This window comes from Salminus brasiliensis, chromosome 1, assembly GCF_030463535.1.
Source record: "Salminus brasiliensis chromosome 1, fSalBra1.hap2, whole genome shotgun sequence".
Classification (NCBI taxonomy): domain Eukaryota; kingdom Metazoa; phylum Chordata; class Actinopteri; order Characiformes; family Bryconidae; genus Salminus; species Salminus brasiliensis.
Window position 1 is genome coordinate 26,864,604 of NC_132878.1, and position 19,707 is coordinate 26,884,310.

Genomic DNA, 19,707 nt, shown 5'->3' on the forward strand with positions numbered 1-19,707 from the left:
GTTCGCGTTTGCTCCCTAAATACCCCTGCCTCAGGTGAACCAAATCGATGAATACAATGAACATAAAGCAAACACACATGAACACAACAGAAAACATGGCATGAAACATGAGTTGGCTGTCAACATAAAAGTCCATGGTGAAGTGACATGAACGTGAATACAGAACTGAAAGTCTGTGAACCCGAAAATCAACTAAACATCAACTTAAAAGTCCCGAGGAGCCTGCAGACCGCGGACCGAAACCGCCCCCGGGCCGGGAACGGCAACGTGGACCTGACAATAGGGCAATAAAGTTGAAGGGTAGAGAATTGTTGTGCATAAGTATGAAACATAAATGTACAGGGGATCTTCCAGGGCTGCAGCTGAGGACCTGGCCAAACGGAAATGACCGATACTTTATTATGTTCCTTTGAATCTAAATTCATTTTAATGATTAAACACAAATAAAATGGTTGATATTGAGGTAAAGATTTGTAAATGTATAATAAGGACAAATATATCTTGTCATGGGTGTGAATGTGTTCTCTAGGCTGATTAAACTTTCCGAGAAAAGGAAGGGATAAGTGGTGATAAAGTCAGCCTTCTTCACAGCTGCCTGACACTGACACTGTGATGTCATACATCAGTTTCTGTGAAGACAGCTGTATCTCAACTAAATCACAGGTGAGATACAGTAACAACAAACCCTGGTTTACTGCAGAACTCAAACAGCTTCGGAGGAAAAAGGAGGAAGCGTTCAGGAGTGGAGATAGAACTGTCTTTAAGGAGGCCAAATACAGACTGGAGAAAGGGATTAGAGCTGCGAAGAGCAATTACTCAGAGCAGCTGAACAGACACATCACTGCTAACGACCCATCTTCAGCCTGGAATGGCCTTCAGCTTCTCACTGGTCACAAGGTGAGAAAAACCCCCCTCCTCCTGAACGGCCGACAGCTCACCAACAACCTGAATGAGTTCTACTGCAGATTTGAACTCACAAAAGACAATCAGACTCCCTCACATCCTGGACACCTCCTCTTCCAGACACTCCCCTCTGGTAGAAGACTGCGGTCTATCAAAACCAGCCCAACACGTCATGCTAACAGCTTTTTCCCCCCGAGCTGTAGCGCTCCTCAACCACAGTGGACACCTCCCACTGTAAACCTCAAAACATACAACTGAACTGTACCAAACCGAACTGAACAGCTATTTGCACTCTGCCTATTTGCACTATGACTATTTGCAAACCTGTACAAATGTTCTCTTTCTGTAAATATTAAGGTCGTCTGTAACTTTCTATATATAATATTTTAAAACTAAATCTGTTTCACATCTCTCAGCTTCTTCAGCTCTTTATTACCTTTAGTACTTTAGTACACTCATACGTGTTGCTCTCACCAAGACAAATTCCTTGTATGTGTAACATACTTGGTGAAATAAAGAGATTCTGATTCTGATTCTGATTCTGACAGTTTCTAAGGCCTCCAACACAATTCCATGGAGCCTGAGCTATTCTAAAGTAGCATTGGGAATGCAGATCTTTTAAGTCCTGTAAGTTGTCTCTTGGAGGCATCGCAGAACAGACTTGTTGTTGCAGTTCATCCGATAGGTGAGCTGCTCCCATGGGTTCCATCTGTCTGAGATTTAATTCTGATGCTCCCGTGTCCATTATATGCACTTGTGACAGTGGACAGGGGTCAGCATGGGCACTCTGAATGGTCAGCAGCTGCACAGCTCCATACGCTACCTTTGTTATGGGCCTCTCACAACAACTCATCACCAATTTGTGGTCTCTCCTTTCACCACGGGAACTTCTGTAGGTTCCCTAAAATGTATGTACTGTATATATACATTCCTGAAATGATCAGCAGCACTGAAAACAAGGGATTACTTGATTCAAATGAATTTTCTTCTTGGTGTCCTGGATAAATGCTTCTCTGTATCACTAACAAAGGGTTTCACTAATACTATCAAAGAACTCCTTTATCTGCACTATATAGAGCCTTTTTGTGTATAGTGTGCATGCTTAACTCATCCATAATGAAAAAAGAGTTACTTCTTAATTCAGATGTGTACATCAGATTCATATGAATGAAATAAACCACATCAACATCACAATTAATACATGTAAGTCTAAATTACTTAAATAAAATTAATTTAAATTATAATTTAATTTATGTTTAATTTCATGTACAGTGCTCTCCATAATTATTGGCACCCCTGGTTAAGATGTGTTCTTTAGCTTCTAATAAATTGAGTTTTTTTCTAAATAATATAGGACCACGATAGAAAAAAGAGTAAAATCCAACCTTTAACTCAAGTGATTTTATTCAGTAGGAAAAAATCCCACATTAATATTAAATTAAATAATTGTTTAACATCAAATCATGTGTGCCACAATTATTGGCACCCCTGATGTTAATACTTTGTACAACCCCCTTTTGCCAACAAAACAGCACTTAATCTCCTCTTATAATGTTTCACAAGATGGGAGAATACAGATAGAGGGATCTTTGACCATTCCTCTTTGCACAATCTCTCTAAATCATCCAGTGACCTGGGTCCTCTCCTCTGCACTCTCCTCTTCAGCTCAACCCACAGGTTTTTAATGGGGTTGAGGTCTGGGGACTGAGATGGCCATGGGAGGAGCTTGATTCTGTGTGTGGTGAACCATTTCTGTGTAGATTTGGCCATATGTTTTGGGTCATTATCTTGCTGAAAGACCCAGTGACGACCCATCTTCAGCTTTTGGGCAGAAGCCACCAGATTTTGTTTTAAAATGTCCTGGTATTTCAAAGCATTCATGATGTCATGCACTAACAAGGTTCCCAGGGCCTTTGGAAGAGAAACAGGCCCACAGCATCACTGATCCTCCCTCATATTTCACAGTGGGCATGAGGTGCTTTTCTGCATACTCAGCTCTTGTGTTACGCCAGACCCACTTAGAGCATTTGTTGCCAAAAAGCTTTATCTTAGTTTCATCTGACCAAAGCACACAGTCCCAGTTGAAGTTCCAGTACTGCTTAGCAAACTCCAAACGTTTGCGTTTATGATTGTGAGGGAGAAAAGGTTTTTTCTGTGCATGCCTCCCAAACAGCTTGTTGGCATGCAGATAGCGCCTGATGGTTGTTTTGGAGACTTTGTGACCCCAAGAAATTTGTTGCAATTCTGTAACAGTGAGCTTTGAAAACCTTTTTATTTCTCCTATCATCCTCCTCACTGTGCGTGGTGGCAAAATAAAACTTGCGTCCTCGTCCAGGCTCGTTTACCACTGTTCCAGTTGTTTTAAACTTCTTAATAATTCCTCTGACAGTGGATATGGAGAGGTGGAGGTGAGTGGCTATTTTCTTGTAGCCATTGCCTGACTTGTGGAGGTCAACACACATCTGCCTTACTTGAATGGTATGTTCCTTTGTCTTTCCCATGTTGAAGAGAAATGGCCTCTGTGTCACGTCATATTTATACCCCAGGGAAACAGGAAGTTGTGTATTACTAATTAAATGTTCCTACATACTCTGATCAACTTCATAAACTACTGTAGAATTGACAGAAATACTTTAATTACATTTATTTCCTAAGAAATGTTAGGGGTACCAATAATTGTGGAACAGGTGATTTTTATCAAGAATAATTATTTCTTAGTCAGGGATTTTTTTCCCCCTTAAAATTTACTTGAGTTAAAGATTGGATTTTTTTTCCATTGTGGTCCTAAATTATTTAGAAAAAAACTCAATTTATTTGAAGCTAAAGAACACATCTTAACCAGGGGTGCCAATATTTATGGAGGGCACTGTAAGTGGAACCAATGTTCAAATCACATGACTGTGTGTGTATGTAACTTTTTTGTGTATCCTGGTATGTTTGCTACTGTATGTTTGCTTAATCCAAATTGGTAGAGTTCAGGGAACTGTAAACACAGCCGACAGTATTATTGTTTATTCAGCTATACCAGGGAATCTCCCAAGAGAGACGTTAAGATATGTATGCATTTTATAATCTACAAATATTAAGATCATAATATAATTTGTCTGGAGTTTTAATCATTAACATGAACAGTAAAATAATAAACTATTAGATTATGGGTTCTTTTTTGACTCAATGAGCAAAAAAATCTAAATGATTTCATAAAAATAGTTTTAATGTCATAGTCTTGTTTTGTTCAAATAAAAAAAAACGGCAGTTAACTTACCACACAAAGTAGATTTGTTTTTACAGTTTGGCTTCCTGGATCAAGACCCTTAAACTTGGCCAGACTGCACTGTAAGAAATTCAAACCTTATATTAAAACCTTCACAACCAATTGAACTGGATGTATTCAACTCAAATAAATGCTTTGAATTAAATAAGGATGAATTCAGAGTAGTTATTTTAGGCAAATGAGCCCATTTTATTTGCCTCTTTCCACATTCAGTATTTTTTTAAAAGATCTTGCTGCATCATAGGAAGAGGATCATTTTGGGTTGCAGGGCCTGCTCTGTTTCACGTAGAACCCTTGTGCTACATAGAACCAGTTTTGAAATCTTTCTTTGTTAAAGAACAGTAAAAAATGTTGGTTCTACTTTCTTTTAAGGGTCTAAATAACCTTTACCAGGTTCTTTACCAATTTAAGGGTTCTGATCCACTGATGCATCTCTATTACAGACATCATGAAATCAAGGGGTGGTACTTTATCAACAATCTCTCTCAGACTGAAAAAGGAACATACAATTAAACTACTTTAAAACACTTTGTTTTTACTTTGCTTTTCCCAGAACCAGGAGGTCAGCTAACAGGAAGAGGAAGCTGAATAATGTGAAGAAAGACTGTTCAGGTATCTGCAAATACCTGATTACACAGTAAGAGGCAGTTTGGGCACATTTCGACACATTTCAGCGAAAAGCACTTGTTCCCACAAACATCACATGACGTAACAAAACAGTAACCCTTCAGTAAACCCCAGTCTTGAACAGTTTCCAAACCAGGTTACAAGCAGTGGGGGTTTACAAGAAAGCTGCATCAGAGCAGGTTTTGGTAACACTTTACATTAACCATAGTGTATACAACATCTATTAGCTGTTACTTTATAATCAGCTATTTAGATATTTAAAGAGAGTCATCATTAATTCATATTTATACATAAATTTATGGAAGAACATTTTGCTGTTGTCCAATGAAGAACATGCATCTCTATTTTTGGCTGTTCTCCAGCTTCCTCCATGGTTTGAACCCTGTAGATGCCCTGTACACTGTGTTAGTAATTCGAAATTAATAGACCAGTAGAAATGCAATAAATTACTTGAAATAAACTCTAATTTTACATTGATTTCTATTCTAGGTTTAGTAAATTTTTGCCTTCTTCTGTAAAGTCACCATTTTGGAGATGGACAAACTAACAAACAAACAAAACTAAGGAACTCCAAACTAAGAATTCCAAAGTTTAAGGGCCACAGCATTGAAGGATCTGCCACCCAAGTGTGTAGAGCATAAAAAATATTCTGTCCTTAGACGCAAAACTTCCAAATATCAGCTGGAGAGGTGACAATTAGTAAAGTGACAATTCGTTTTAATTGAATTCTGCCTTATGTGAAATTTTAGCTTTTTATATTTAAATAAAATTGTATTTTATCAGTATACTGACTTTCAATACAATGTCACTGTTTCTAAAAGTTTTGAAAGAAAGAGGTCAAAATAATATCTTGAGCAATTGAACTGGATGTAGGTGTGGTGGTAGTGTGGTAATGTGTTTTTGAGACAATCGCAAACTGTCATTACAATGACTAAAGTCTGTAATACTTCCAGCATCTAGAAATCCCTTTAGCATGAACACTGATATCTACATTTTAGATAGTTTTACCTTACAACTGTATATTGTGGTCTGAACACCAGCATGAACCAGCATATGATGTTTTAAATACCAGAATGCTGGTCAGAACAAGAAAACATCCAGGCATCAGATTGTACTTGGCTAGATGTGAACTTTTGTATGGAACAGTGCTTGGGCTGTCCATAGAAACACAAGTACAGACAAGAACGCAGATTGAGAATCATCCAATGTGTCCAAATCGCTGTGATTCAAATGAATCGATTCAGTTTCGAATCTGGGTTTCAAAGTTGCCACCACTACTATATAGAGGGTGGGTTTAACTCTAACTTAAGACTCGTTGGTTGTTATAGGACTTACTGACTTCTTCAGGTTTTTGCTTGATTTAAGGAGCTCCTGTTTGAAGCATTTCTTCAATGTGTTCACCTGTGAATGAAGAAATACTACAATAGACAACAACAGTAAAAGTTGATAGGGCAGAGAGCAAGTCTGTGGTTTCTGACACCAAAACAGCAGATTCTTTAAGTCCTGTAAGTTGTATCTTGAGCCATTGCAGAACATGCCATAGGTGAGCAGCTCCCATGGGTTCCATCTGTCTGAGATTCAAATCCGATGCTCCCATGTCCATTATATGCACTTTTGACAGTGGACAGGGGTCAGCATGGGCACTCTGAATGGTCAGCAGCTACACACCTCCATACGCTTCCTTTGTTGTGGGCCTCTCACATAGATGAGCCTTGAGCACCCACAACAACTTATCACCAGTTTGTGTAGATTCTGTAGATTCTCTAAAATGTATATACTGTATATATACATTCCTGAAATGATCAGCAGCATGGAAAACAAGGGATACCAGCACATGTTGATTTATCTAAGAAAGGTTTCTCAGGCTCTGTCTATTTCAAACTTTTGAAATTTGACAGTGACCACCATCTCCTTCATCATGGCCCTTTCTGTTTGAGGCCAGCATTGAGAGGAACAGATAGAATTTAGCCAAGTGCGTTCAGCTCTAAAAAAGCGGCGTTACTCTTTTCTTTGAGAAGTGCTAGTCTTCACTCTCACAAATTATCTCAGTGATCATCCTCATATGTCCTTTCCTACACTTGTAAAGAGCGAAAAATACATTCATGGTATTTGAACTGTACTGTTGACCTAACTAAGATGCCACACTACACAATGTAATTCTGATACAAAAACACACATTCATGATTGTCAAGCAGATTCTAGTAGAGATCCAGCTGCTCTGCCCTTTAAAGATACAGTAACAACATTAGCACAATGTGAATAAATATCACTCCTTTATTTGGACAAAAACAGAGGAAGTAGAGTGGTGTCACAACATGAAAGGCTGATAGCAGGAGGTCTATAAGAGGAGCAGATGTAAGAGTCAGCCACTGAAGGAGGAGAGAGCATCAGTAAAGATGAAGAGAACGTCTGCTATGTTGCTGTTGCTGCTGTTGCAGAGTAGCCTGCAACACACTATAGCTAATGATGGTCAGAAACCAGTAATTCTATCTGAAGAAACAAAGGAACTGAGGGACATGATCTATCAGCAAGGAAACATGTTGGTTAAGTTAAAGGATGTCATGACAGACCTACAGAAGGAGAATGCAGGTAGGGCCTGTTTTAGAGGAGAGTTAGCCTAACATTACACTTTACCGCTGAAAATATCAAACTAATACATGTTCAACAACTAGTGTGACACACTTATTTGGAATTCAGATTGAAGGATATTTTTGAATGACCTGACTTGACTGAGATGACCATGCAGGTCAAACCAATGTGAAGGTTCTTTACACTCACACATGTCTGTTAGAAACATTCTTTATGTAAACACAAATGTTTTTTATGCATCACTCACAAATCTTTTCTAGTGCCTCAAGAAAATTTATCATTTGATCAGGTGCTCTCTCTCTCTCTCTCTCTCGCTCTCTCTCTGTATATATATATATATATATATATATATATATATATATATATATATATATATATATATATATATATATTGTATTGGTGTTGGACCATCAAAATAAACGTTCTGCTTTAAATCATAGAATTTTACTGAATTAATTGTGCTACACAAAAGGGTTTTCATAGACTGGAGGAATATTTACCATGTGATGAGGAAATGCAGCTCAAAGAATCAAGAATTTAAAATGCAGTTTGTTTTTACTTTTTCCAAGAGCAAGCAAATCAACTGTCAGTCTTTAAGCGGGAGCTGGATAATGTGAAGAAAGGTAACTGCAAATTCACGCATACACAATAGACATGACAACAAACATTGGAAGACATCAAGCTGTGTTTTAAAGGCTGTTTGGGCACTCCATTTCTCTAATGTTCTTTAGTTATGACAACTCTGTTTCCAAAACCTGCCCACTAAAAATGAATACATTTTAGTAATATCAAATATATTAAAGGAGCATCTATGTGCACTACTGAGCATTAACATATGTTTCATGGAGCAGAAAATATGATGAGTAGTTGTCTATAAGTATTGTAATGGTGCAAAAAGGCAAACTTCAGAGGCCTGTTATCAATAACCTTTACTGGAATATAAATGTGGGGTTTAGTTGGGACATTTCACTCCAGTTCACTTGAGTCTCTGCCAGGACATCTTCATACTGGGCTACATAAGTCTGCTATGTGCTTATCTCCAAAATGGTGACTTTACAGGAGAAGGCAAAAATGTGAGTAACTTTCAATAGAAGTCAATGTAAAGTAAGTCATTTAGAGCATTTCTATTGGTCTGTTCATCCAGAATTATTCACACAGAGTACAGAGCAGCTACAAACGATGGAGAGAACTAAAAACAGATAAAAATGGAGATACATGTTTTTCATTAGACAGCAGCGATGTATTGACCACAATCATTGACTATTTTTGCTGTTTTCCATGAGCTGACTCCTCTGACACTTACAGGGAGCACGAAGGTGGCTTTCTCCGCTGCCTTAGGTCAACCTGCTGGACTGAGAGGACCATTCGGTCAGGAGACTACTATGATCTACAAAAATGTCCTTACTAATGTTGGAAATGCCTACAACCCATCTACAGGTAAAGTCATACAACAAACCATACACAATGAGCCGAAACATTACAACACTTTGCAGACTTAGGGTAACATCTTGGATACCACAGATACCACCTTCAGATGTTTTGCGGAGTGACCACTGAAATACCAACAGCGCAGTTGGTACCTCAGCGGTCTGATACAATCAGAAATACTTGTCTGTGTATATCAGATTGTTTCACTGATATATGGACACTATATGTACAAAAGTTTATAGACACATGCTCGTCCATAGTTGCTTTTAATTTTTTTTTTTGCTGCAGTAACAGCCTCTACTGTTCTGCAAAGGCCTTAGACTAGATTTTGAAACATTGCCGTGAGGATGTAATGGCATTCGGCCATGTGAGCATTAGTAAGGTCGGGTACTGACAATGGATATTCAGTTATTCAGCTTTGTAGGAAAGTTAGTTCCACCACTCCTCAGCCCAGTACTGCAGAGCTTTTTACCCCTCTTTCTACAGGATGGTATTTGGCATGGTGGCTTTAGTCTTGTTATATTGGCAAAGCTTTTTTATGGTGCTTAAACAAGCTGGGCTAAATGCCTGTGTCACAGCGTAAAGTAACTAATCTCATTCATTAAAATGAGTGTCTGGATACTTTTCCACATGTGATGTATTTTAGTGTTTCCTAAATGGAATAAGACTTGTGTAGGTTGGAATAATAAAGCAGACAACTTATTTTATTAACTTATGTATTAACTTATATCATATCCAGAATCATGTGGTGCTTTTTCCTGGACCCCACGCTACAGCTACAAATCTGATGTCACATTTTGGCTTCATTCTTACTGCTGATTACTTGGAGATTTTGGTTATCCATCATTTTGGGGTACAATGGCCTACCCTTTTGACTGAATTACTGCCAGGTTTAACAAATGTACACATTTTCCAGTTAATTTTATCAACCTTAAACAAAACTTTCACTGAAGAACAAGGAACCTTTAGTTCCTTTAAAAGGCAAGTGATCATATATAATATACAGTCAGGTTTATTAGTATTTGGTTGTGTAATTACTTTTAAAAAAAATAAAATTGGGGGCTATGTATAAAAATGAAAGCACATGAGTTTAAAAATAATTGGACAAACTAATTATCAATCAATTTATAGCTAAAAAAAAGTAATTTCTAGTACTGAATCCCTTGCAGTGAATGACTGCCCAAAGTCTGGAAGCCATAGACATCACCAGATGTTTGAGCTCATCTTTATTATTTCAACTTTCAATACATCTGAAAATAACAACAACTAAAATAACAATAACTTTGTTAATGTCCAAATACTTCTGAGATCTGATCTGACTGTATGTTCAGTAGTTGAAAGTCTCACTTCATGTAATGTGGCTTACAGAACAGAGAAAGGACACTTTTTACTTCCACGGCTTTCATTTTAAGATGAACAACTGATGTGGGTTCTCAACCAGGGTACTGATAGTTCTGGATTCGGATTATCAGATGTTCTGTGCTGTCCTGTCCAGTGGAAAAGCACCAATACAGAACATTAGAAGACAACCATCTGATATTGTGTCTCCTATTGCAGGCATTTTCACAGCTCTTGTCAAAGGGGTCTACTATATTCGCTTCACAGCCAGTGTGTATGACAACAACTCCAGCAATATGGGATTGAATCTGTACAAAAATGAGAAGCATATCATGCATTTGGGTGAAAACAGCATTGATGGCATCGCTAAACATGCTTCCAGTGGAATCACTATAGAGCTGATGCAGGGAGATCAGGTCTACACCCGCCTCCCACCAAACTATGTGCTGTGGGATGATTCATTCTTTCGCACTAGTTTTAGTGGCTTCTTTCTCTTCCCCCTGTAAAAGAAGGAAAGGCCTACTGATCATCTCTCAGAGCCTTGATGTTGTTCGCAATCTGTGTGCAAATATTTCTTCTTTTCTTGTGTGATTACATCACCAACCTAATTTACTAACCAATTTACAATATTCAACAGTGCTGATGTCAAATCATTTGACCTGCTTTGTAATTTTGGATACTTTTATCAGAGTGATATTATGTCAAGTAATTGCTACAGTGTACTTCTGCACTGTTAATAAATCTATGCATACAACAATGTGGTATCTATTGTGGTAAGGCTTGATGGTTGTTTTTGAACCCTGGAAAAGTGTTTCTGTTCAGCTACTACAGTCACTTATTTCTAACAGATGCCTAAAATCAAGTGTTCCCCACAGACATAGGAGGCCATATGTTAAACAAGTCTGATGCTTAAGGGCATCTCAGTTGAGAATGTTGAGGGAGGAGAAAGTGTTACCAGAATGTTGGTCAACCAGCACCACACCAGCATTAGACCAACATGAACCAGTTATCCAAAGCAATATCATGTTTAGTGGAACTTTATTTCAGTTGGATAGACCTTAGCATGTTTATAAACATACAGGTTTCTCATACTTCTGGGCATAGACATATATAGATACCGCATTGGCTGATTTGCAGCTGCTTTCCTGGATAAAAGCACAACAATGATTTATGCATGTTCAGTAGAGGTGTGATGAATGCAATTTGGCAATTTTTGAGAAGTGTTTTATCATGTTTTATCATATTCACTTTAAAATATTGTCAAAATATTCTCTCTCAAGTTCTAATAATCGACAATCATTGAGAAACATGTAACAAAATCACCATTACAAATTAAATAGTGAGACACTAGAAGTGAGCTTGCTTTCTATTATTTCATAGCAGTAAAAGGAATTACAAACAAAGACAATTATGAGATAAAATGAAATATGACTTTACTGATCCCAGAAGAGAAATTCAGGTTACAACAGCTTAACATATTTACATGATATTTTAAAAAAGAATAAAACTATAGTACGGTATAAAAAGTAAGTATGTAAGTGTAATACAGTGATGTGAGACGTAGTTGTAATACGACATTTGTACTATATATACTGTGGTATAGTACAGCAATAAAGCATATGCTATTATTAGCCTACGGATACAAAAAGATAATAATAATAACAATATAACAACAATAAATAGAATATGTAGTATAAAGTATAAAGAGTATAAAAGTATAAAGAGTATTGTAAAGAGTAAAGAGTATAAGTAGTGTAATAATATAGTACCACATTACTCTTAATGTAATGTTATAATTCTCAAATACAACCAATAAAGAACTCACATTCAACAGCTGAGCAGCTGCACTTGCTTAAACTTGCCATAATATTGTGCTGTGTGCCTGCTAGTGGCAGTACAAGTTAGCCATTGTGGTCAGCAATGGCGAGACCTGCTGGTTCTATTGCTGCTTTCAAGTGGTGTCTGTTTTCCCACCAAGAGGAATCACATAAACACCCTCTAAAGTTGTAATGTTCGACACAGGAGTTTTCTGTTTACTCAAGAATAACCTCAGCTAGTTTAAACAAAAAAATCAAAGATACCTCTAAGTTTAGACTACTAAACACAAGTCAATATGGAAACCATGGTACTCTACTCTTCCCCCAAGTATTCTCGGAAGAGGTGGGTCTTCAGTCTGTGTTGGAAGACAGGAAGTGACTCTGCCTTTTAGACACCCAAGGAAAGTTTGTTCCACCATGCCTGTCTTCCATGGATTTTAAGGGATGGCGGGTCGAGCCGAGCTGTACTTGAAACTCGAAGGGCTCTTGGTGCTGATCGGCTTTTGACCATTGCCATCAAGTACAGTGGGGCTGGTCCAGTCCTGGCTTTGCAGACCAGGGTCAAGGTTTTGAATCTGATGCGGGCTGCAGCTACAGGAAGCCAGTGAAGAGAACGCAGCAGTGGAGTGACATGGCTAAATTTAGAAACGTTGAGGTGAGGTTTGCTCAGTGTAAACTTCTACAGACTCACTCTGTTAACAGAGATTGTCTTTTAATGTTTGTGAGCACAACTCTGTACTTCACAAGATGAAGTCACAAAGCAAACAAGCTGCATTCTGTTAGCTGAACCACTGAGACTTCAGTCTGAACCCTGACTAAAGTCCAGCACCACTGAACTCAGATACAATCACCAACCCAGATACAAGCACCACACAGTGAAAGATACTTCTCCTGAAAGACCACTTGGTAAAATAATGACACAGTTTTTGAGAACGTCAGTTCTCTTTGCTTTGCTGTTGCTCTTATGTCTGTTACAGGGCAGCATTGGGGACACCCAGCCACAGGAGACGGAAGATTTGCCCAGCTTGTTTATTCAACGGGACATCACTGCTGAACTGAAGTTTCTGAGAGACCTGGTTAATCAGCAAGGAATGATGTTGGTGGAGCTGCAGAAAATGAATACAGGTGTGTTTTCAGATGCTGTCTGCTCCAGTTAAGGTACTGAGTTGTTACTTATTCTATTCTGTGTAAAAGCATCTTACAAGAAATGCAGTTTGGGTTTCCTTCCCATTTCCTCTTTAAATCAGTTCATCCAAGTACAAAACAAATATTTAGTAGCCAATTGCTTCCAAAGCAGTTGCAAACAAACTACACTGATGTTACATTAGACTATAATATAAATAATATCTATAATAAAAAATATAAGGAGAGTAAGGTAACTAGCTGAAAAATGAAGTGAACATGAGCTTTGCAATTCAAGAGGTCTAGTGTCTTGTAGATGTGGAGCAGCAACCTGATAGTACAGTCTTGGTGTAAGCAAGGGTGTGAAGGGTGGGTGATGGGTATACAGATGTTGGGTTGTTAAACCATAGAGTGAAAAGCCAAGCTGGGTAACAGTTCTGGGGAAGAAAATGTTTTTGCACTTTGTTTGTGCAGCTTTGGACAGTCCTGTAAGGTTGGCCTGGTGGTAGAAATGAGAAAGCAGGTCATATATAGGGTGGGATTGTTCTTTAGAGATGCTCATAGCTCTGGAGGCAGCTGTTCTTGCTTCATTGTGACCCCAGAATTCTTCTTAAAGGTTATCATGATTGATGAAAGTGTATTATCCTTTGAAAAATAATTAGATTTATAGTATATTAAAGGTCTTACGAGGTCTGTGCCTTCATTTTACTGTGTCCAAGCACAAGCAAGTGAGCTGTCAGCTTTGAAGACTGAGGTGGACAATCTAAGGAAGGAAAGTGCAGGTAAAACTCCTAGTTGTACAGATATGAGTCCAATGAGTAACAGAACCTAAAGGCTCTCCCGGCATTACAGGGAGACCAAAGGTGGCTTTCTCCGCTGGTCTAGGCCCACCTGCAGAACAGAGAGGTCCGTTTAACGTGGAGACAAATCTGATCTACAGTAAAGTCCTTACAAATATTGGAGGAGCCTACAACTCTCATACAGGTAAAGTTGTTAACACAGTCAGTAAAATAACAACAAATAAAAAGTGCACTGGATAATGGAAGATCCTGGAATTTTGGTAGACCCCCCCCTACATTGTCTGTGTTCTGTGTGTTCAGTGTTCAATCAGTCTGTCCCTATGGACATGTCTTAGCCTGTAATTTCTGTCTCTTACTGCAGGTGTCTTCACAGCTCCAGTCAGAGGGGTCTACTACATTCGATTCACATCCAGTGAGTACGGCAACAAGAACAACAACATGGGAGTGAACCTGTACAAAAATGGGCAGCATCTGATGCATTTGGGTGAAAATGGTGTTGATGGCATCGCTAAACATGTTTCAAGTGGGGTCACTCTGGAGCTGGCGGCAGGAGATGTCGTGTACACCCGCCTCCCAGCAAACTATGTGCTCTGGGATGGCACAGACCTCCGCACTTCTTTCAGTGGCTTCCTCATCTTTCCCATGTGAAAGAAGAAAAGATGAAGATGAAACCTGAAGGCAGTGGGTGTGCTGTTGCTTGTAATGAAAATGTGCAACCCAATACAATAATTAAGTATTAAGTATTATTAAGAATTAAGTATTTGATTTTTTAATTTGGCTGAATCGTGAATTAATAACTTTTAAGCTCTCTGGACCAACAATGGGTCATTTGGGTATTTAAGGTGGTAGTAACTTCAGGCTCCTGCAGATGGCATTGTGCGAGGATGATTGGGCTATAAATACCTCCTGGGTGTGTGATGAGCTTCATAGATTAATAGGAGGTGGTACAGTGCAGTGAATGCCTTGTTGGATGTGTGGAAAAAGTTAACTTTCAACATTTCAACTATTTACATAGTTAATGATCGGCAAAAAGTAGTGATTGCATTTGGGCGTGCCAAAGACCATATAGTAAAGAAAGTAGCTAAACCTTCAGGTGTGTCGAAGCACACAGTCATACAGGTCTTTCTAGCAAACCAGTTCTCTTTGAAAGTTATCTTGATCTTCCAGACTTTTAACTGTAATTTATTAACTACATGAAGAACTGAGGAACCCACAACCTCACAAAACGTTCACTATTTTCTTTTAGACGTCTCCTGTTTTGTTTCTGCTGATTGATGAGACAAGGAGTTTTTTATAAAGCTTTGAAATTTGCATAATCAGGCTTTTCTGAAAGATGACTGTGAATAATAATATTATGTACTGATCTAACAAGATAATTAAAGTCTGGGATCTTGACAAAAGTTTTTCACATATATATATATATTTCACACACACACACACACGCTTCATCCTTTATTATTTTGAAGATTATCCTTTACTGCTGTGCTAATTTAAAGTTTGAGTCAGATGTGAGCATAAACCACCAATCACTGACATTTCAAATGTTGTACATCAAAGTAAATGTATGCAAGTAAATTTTGAGAAAACTTATGAATTGAAAATAGCAGATATTTAATGATACATTCTTAGACACATAGAACTTAACACTAAATCTATTTTCAGATTTCAGTCAAAACTTTCTGTTTTGGTAGAAAATAAAACATGTTTTTGGTTGTAAATAAAGTGATTTAAAATCTACACTGTGAATTTCCTTTTTTTATATTTAAAAAAAAAAATTGAAATGCTTGAACAGCGTGGTGATGCCACACCAAGAAAGGGGTGTCTGTGGACTGCTGGATATACTGGGGCACACGCAAAATTAAGGGAAGCACAGGTCAACCTCTTTGTTGATCTTTTTTTTTTTTTTATTAAATACACTAACCTGGAAAGGTTGTCTTAACCAAGCACAGTATTTTGGTTTTGTGTTTGTGAATTTTAAGGGAAAAAAAGAAAAAAACAACCACATATTTTTATACTAGGCCGAGGTGGACAAGTTAGAATATTGCTAAAACCATTTTTTTTCATATAAACTATGACATATCAAGCCATAAGTCAGATAATTTTTTATCAGTTGACAAGGGTGGCCGGTGACTGGCCCTACAGATGCTCTCATCATGACCCACAACTTTGCTTTTTTTTGCAGAATTTTTGAAATTGCGCATAACATTTGTGCAATATTCAAAATGGAAACCCTGCTAATGGTAAACTCTCCTTTGTGTCTATTTAGATATGCAGACATGCGTACGTCATATGTTTGTTCAGTTGTTGTATCATGTTTGTTCAGTTAAGTCCAGTTAGACAACAAAGGCTTACAAAATGAGCAGTTCTTATAAATGAGCAATTCTATAAACTTGGCTGTACATGGCAGTTGAATGATACAGGCATGGATGTGTTCCTTCAAGGTTGTTGTACAAATATAATTTACAAAATCAACTATGGTGATTTAGCTTATCTAGTAGCATGCCACACACAAAAGCCTGAAATATTCACAAAGCCTTATGATATCACTTGAATTCGTGGTGTCCATTGATGATCCTGAAAGACCTTTTCTCAAAGTTCTCCCTCCCTAATTTATATGAGATTGTTTCCATGAATGACATGGGCTTCTGCTGTAAATCAGAAGTATATCTGATGTACGTCCCACCATTGCTATACTTAGTGGGAACTTTTAGTGTATTCCTGTCCTCTCAGAAAATTACACACATGAATGAAGATACTAATGAGTGTGTTCAAGAGTAAGGCAGTCATCAGATCACGTCTATCTGTATCTCATCTTCTTCCCTCTTGTCCTGCTCAGTTCTGGGAACCAGCATTTAAAAAAATCCACCCTTGAGTCACAAAGTGTCACTGTTACGTTAGTCTCTGGTGCCGCTTTGATCGAACCACTGAGACTTACACCTGATCAAAGTCCAGCAACACTGAACCTTGACATGAATGCCGAATTTAAGCACTGAACAGCGAGAGACCCTCTACCTGAAGGATCATTTGGTAAAAAAGATGAGCACCATGGTTGTTTTCCTGCTGCTGCTTCTGATTCTCTTACAGGACAGCACTGGGGACACTCATCAACAGGAGACCGAAAGTCTGTCCAGCCTCTTTGTCCAACGAGACATTTCTGCTGAGCTGAAGAGTCTGAGTGACCTGCTTAATCAGCAAGGAACAGCATTAGAGGAGCTGAAGACAGAGTTGCTGAAGATGAAGAAAGAGAATGCAGGTTTGTGACTGATTTGAGAAAGCTTCCAATTCCAGTTACTTTCTATGTAATTTTTTTTAGCACCCATTGAAGACACAGTAATGAGCCCAGAGGATATCTAAGATACCTGGCTAAATGCAAATGAGCAATGATATTTCACTTATAAATTAAGTGAGGGTTCTGTGGTACATTGAAAAAATCTAATATTATAGTATTGTTGCACTTCTTAATTGACTCAACCTTTTACTGATAAACTCTGCTAGTATCTAAATTTGACTTTACAGAACAAGCTACTCTGTTGTGTTAAATAATAAAGGAAAATTAACCCAACTAATAACCTTGTGATTAATAAATCTAATTAAACATCAAATAAATCAAACTCAGAAATGTATATTAGACAGATAACACTAAAGTAGAGCCTACATTGTGCAAACTTAAAAAGCCTGTTGTAATCAGATGCTTAAGATTTTGGAAATGTTAATGACTAGAGCCTAATCTCAAATGTCAAAACTGTCAAAAGGCTTTCATTTGTTGTCCTTTAATAATCATCCTGTGCTCAACACATACACACATAGTTCTGGATGGTATGTGGAGGGTGTCTGAAACTGAAGGTACCAGACCTGATGTCTTGCTGCCCATGCTGTCTCGCAAGTCAGTGTTTTAGAAGGCAGTGTAGTGATGAAGGTCTCTGCAACCTCCTCCTTAAGAATCCTGTCTGAGTAGGAAGCATTTAATGACACATTCTTAGACACATAGAACTTAACTATTTTCTATTTATTTGACTGAAATCTATTTTTAGATTTCAGTCAAAACTTTCTGTTTTTGGTAGAAAATAAAACATGTTTTTGGTTGTAAATAAAGTGATTCAAAATCTACACTGTGAATTGGGGTGTCTGGACTGCTGGATATACTGAGGCACACACAAAATTAAGGGGAGCACAGGCCAACCTCTTTGCTGATCTTTTTTTTTTTATATAAAATACATTAACCAGGAAAGGTTGCCTCAACCAAGCACCAAGTTTTTGTGTTTGTGAATCCCGTCTGAGTAGGCAGCATTTCCAATGTTTCAGACATAGTTGTTCATCCAGCTTGCTAGCGTTAGATCTCTAGCATCTCTACATCATTAGCTACAGGGTTTCTTTATCATCATTTCTTTATCAAATGGTGTAGGACAGCTAATGCAGTTGTAAAGCAGGGAGTAGGAATCACCAGTTGCTCCAGGTCTTCTTCTGCTGTGCATAATATTTGACAGTTGGTCAGAAGCAGATTCTAAACAGAAAAAAACATTAAAGTTTACTTTCCTACATTGTAGCACAAGAAACAGAGCTCTCTGCAATGAAGACCAGACTAGCTGTCAGCGAGCAAGAGGTGGAATACCTGAAGAAGGAAAATGCAGGTAACAGAAACCACAGCATTTCTGACAGTATCCCAAATTGTAGCTGCATTATTATTATTTGCTTTTATTGCTCAATGTTACATTAACAGGTCTGGACAACAGGTTAACTGCTAGCGAGAATGCCACAAAAGAGCTCAAGAAAGAGAATGCAGGTGAGATGAATTCTATACCCTCGATATCACAGATACATTTATGACTTCTTATTTTTTTATTAACTGACTATTTGGGGACTGTTACTTATTAACTGTGTGGCTTCAGAGAGGCCAAAGGTGGCGTTTTCAGCTGCTCTGACTGATTCCGGAACAGTGGGACCCTTTAGTGTTCAGACTAAACTGGTCTTCACTAAAGTCTTCACAAATGTTGGCAACGCCTATAACTCTGCCACAGGTACAGTAATCCCAGATATTACAAATCTTAACAAATTTATCTTAACAAAACAGAATAGCACTTTTTCATTCACTTTTGGCATGTTTTTTTCATTGTAGGAGTTTTCACGGCTCCAGTGAAGGGCATCTACTATTTCAGATTCACAGCTCTCGGCTACCTGCGCTCCAATGCAATGTCTGTTAATTTACATAAGAATCAGCAAACACTTATGCACATTGGTGCGTATAACAGTCATGGGTACCATGAGTTTATAAGCAGTGGCATCACTCTGGAGCTGGAGGTGGGAGATGTGGTTTTCACCAGTCTTTCTGCAACCTACAAACTGTTTGATAACTCAAACAACTCGACTACCTTCACTGGCTTCCTTCTTTACCCTGTATAAGAGCTATTTCCATTACAATGAACTAGCTCTTAGATCACAGATCTCATATGGAACAGATCATTCTGATTTTTTTTGTGGAGGCTGCTTGAGCGCTTTCAGTTGATCATGCATAGCTGATCACAAAACTTCTGGCCAAAGCCCATTGCTCTTTTCCAGATGCAAATATTTTAAAGCATTGACTGGCCTGAATCAGGTTGTTGAAACCATTAAAGACTTGGGACTGGACTGAGAATATCTGTCCTCTAATATACATATTATACAAATAACAGAACAGAATCTAAAGTAATGTATGATAACTGTAAGCTGTAAGCCCATATCAGTGCTGGAAATACTCAATAAACCTTAACTTATTTCCCACTACCAAGCATGTTTTTTTTTTCATTGTAATGCAACGTCATTGTACCTTTATTTG

The 19,707-nt window shown here is 38.1% G+C and overlaps 3 protein-coding genes across 5 annotated transcripts; all 3 read left to right on the forward strand.

Annotated features, from left to right (window-relative positions):
• The first annotated feature begins 7,157 nt into the window (after positions 1 to 7,157).
• On the forward strand, positions 7,158 to 10,916 carry LOC140574511 (complement C1q-like protein 2). The gene is made up of 4 exons (XM_072694354.1): positions 7,158 to 7,393; positions 7,963 to 8,016; positions 8,699 to 8,830; positions 10,379 to 10,916. Exons 1-4 carry the CDS (start codon positions 7,201 to 7,203, stop codon positions 10,663 to 10,665), a joined length of 666 nt encoding a protein of 221 aa, XP_072550455.1. The 5' UTR covers positions 7,158 to 7,200; the 3' UTR covers positions 10,666 to 10,916.
• Positions 10,917 to 12,281: 1,365 nt separating this feature from the next.
• LOC140574520 (complement C1q-like protein 4) lies at positions 12,282 to 15,635 on the forward strand. 3 transcript variants are annotated; one of them, XM_072694373.1, is made up of 5 exons: positions 12,282 to 12,631; positions 12,954 to 13,101; positions 13,818 to 13,880; positions 13,924 to 14,082; positions 14,260 to 15,635. In XM_072694373.1, exons 1-5 carry the CDS (start codon positions 12,608 to 12,610, stop codon positions 14,544 to 14,546), a joined length of 681 nt encoding a protein of 226 aa, XP_072550474.1. In that variant the 5' UTR covers positions 12,282 to 12,607; the 3' UTR covers positions 14,547 to 15,635. The 3 variants fall into 3 exon arrangements, with proteins under 3 accessions (XP_072550474.1, XP_072550467.1, XP_072550473.1); XM_072694366.1 differs by having other exon boundaries at positions 12,282 to 13,101; XM_072694372.1 differs by having other exon boundaries at positions 12,285 to 13,101; positions 13,951 to 14,082.
• Positions 15,636 to 16,943: 1,308 nt separating this feature from the next.
• Positions 16,944 to 19,295, forward strand: LOC140554969 (complement C1q-like protein 4). The gene is made up of 4 exons (XM_072678664.1): positions 16,944 to 17,151; positions 18,443 to 18,526; positions 18,785 to 18,913; positions 19,012 to 19,295. Exons 1-4 carry the CDS (start codon positions 16,944 to 16,946, stop codon positions 19,293 to 19,295), a joined length of 705 nt encoding a protein of 234 aa, XP_072534765.1.
• Positions 19,296 to 19,707: the final 412 nt, after the last annotated feature.